This window comes from Formica exsecta, unplaced genomic scaffold (genome assembly GCF_003651465.1).
Source record: "Formica exsecta isolate Colony F162 unplaced genomic scaffold, ASM365146v1 scaffold19, whole genome shotgun sequence".
In the NCBI taxonomy this organism is placed as follows: Eukaryota; Metazoa; Arthropoda; class Insecta; order Hymenoptera; family Formicidae; genus Formica; species Formica exsecta.
This window is the reverse complement of record NW_021849201.1, coordinates 52,708-54,421: the sequence shown is the minus strand read 5'-3', so window position 1 is coordinate 54,421 and position 1,714 is coordinate 52,708. Positions and strand designations below refer to the sequence as shown.

The following is a 1,714-nucleotide window of genomic DNA, read 5'->3' as shown; positions in this document are numbered from 1 at the left end:
ACTACAACGGCCCCTCGACGTCCGAACAAGAGCCGCACCCGTCCAAACCTCAGGCAGCCAAATAAACAAAGACAGAACAACCACAAGGCCCGTGAGTGTAAACCTCGATAAACATAGTCGCGTGCCTATCGTTCAAATCAACACCGACAACTTAACTACTCGTATCTTTAAACAAACCTCGTCGAAAATAGATTACGCACAAGGACACTTGAATGTTTCCGGAATCAACATACCTTTCTTATCATCTGAAGCCATTATAGTAGCTCCGCGATCTGAATCATTATTTTATGTAAGAATAGAAAATCCAGAAATAAAAATGGAATACATACCAAGATTAAAAATAGCGCATGAAATTTATTTGGGAGACACCATCGCCGATTTTAGTTTAAGGCTGGGATATTCCGCGAGGTAGATCGAATTGTCCGCGAATAGCGCGAGATCGCCCGAGGGTTTCAGTGTGCGCGCCCGTTCGATACGATATCAGTATATCGGGTCGCAGCGGGTCGCGCGCGAAGGTTAGCGACGAATTCACCGGCCATAACGCGAACGCTGCTTCGGCCGTTCGCGAGAGTTCCTCGCTGGCTACCTGAAAGTTCCACGTGAGACGCGTTTTCGGCCATTTTCGCGCGATCGGGCTGTATGTGCGATCAGGAATGTCCGTGAGATCGCATCGCGATTTGCGCATAAGGCTAAGCGTAACGGCGTCTAACGCGCCGTTTCCCGATAATTGATAGTATTCCTGAAACAGCAACAACGCGCGACGCAGAGATGTCGCGTTATCGGACGACAGCGATTCTCCGTTGTCCTTCAGAAAACCGTACGCGCGCAGGAAGCGGAGCGCCTCGGCCTTCTCCAAGTCGACGGGCGCGGCGACCGTCGCGGCGACGAGCGTCGTCGCTGGGACGAAAAGAACCGTCCTCGCGTTAGTCATTACGCAGAGCGGGGAAAGACGTGGGAAACTATCGAGAGACGCCGGGCGCGATTGATTCGCGCGTTCGGCAAGACGCCTATTTTTATCGTCGGCGAATTCGACGCGGGTGGGGGAGAGGGAAATGCGTCGACGATTCGTTCGAGGAAGAGTCGCGGCCCGCCTCGATTAGAGGGACGCGCCCTTTCGACGACGAGCGAACACCGGTCGAGCGTCCGGGACGCGTGTTATGTAGCGGACGCTCGAGCAGTGATGCCAGAATGCCCACGCTAGCAACACGCAACGCTCTGCGCATTACATGTACACGGTTTTCGCTTGTGGTAGATGTAATGCGCATACCGTTGTATTCTTTGTTATTTTTTCCTCTATAATCTATTTTTATTACTTGTTTATCTCCGCTCGTACCGCGGCATCCGCGTGTCGATCTTTATAAACGCGAGATCATTTCGAGAAGCGTCAAAGTATTCTCGCTCGCGAGATAGCTAAGTGACGAGGCGACGAAGCGCGAGACGGCGAAGAGCAAAGTGGCGAGGTGCGAAATAGCAAGAGTTAAAATCGGTCGCGAACTGCTCGATATGGAACGAATCGAGCAGATAATTAACGCGGCCGATTACATTAATGTAAACGGAGATTTAATCGCGATAAAGTCCTACGTTTTGGGAGATCTCGCCTCGGATCTGCGCGAGGAGGCGCGAGGCGTTATCGAGAACAGTCCGGATTCGTTCAGACTCACCTTTCAGTTGGACGGAGACACCCATATCGCGCGTTTAATGTAAATATTCGATC

General features: G+C 51.6%; 1 protein-coding gene across 1 annotated transcript; it reads right to left on the bottom strand.

Annotated features, from left to right (window-relative positions):
* Positions 1 to 385: 385 nt before the first annotated feature.
* Positions 386 to 931, bottom strand: LOC115233757 (neutrophil collagenase-like). Its single transcript, XM_029804324.1, has one exon. It carries the CDS (start codon positions 929 to 931, stop codon positions 386 to 388), a length of 546 nt encoding a protein of 181 aa, XP_029660184.1.
* Between the last annotated feature and the right edge of the window lie 783 nt (positions 932 to 1,714).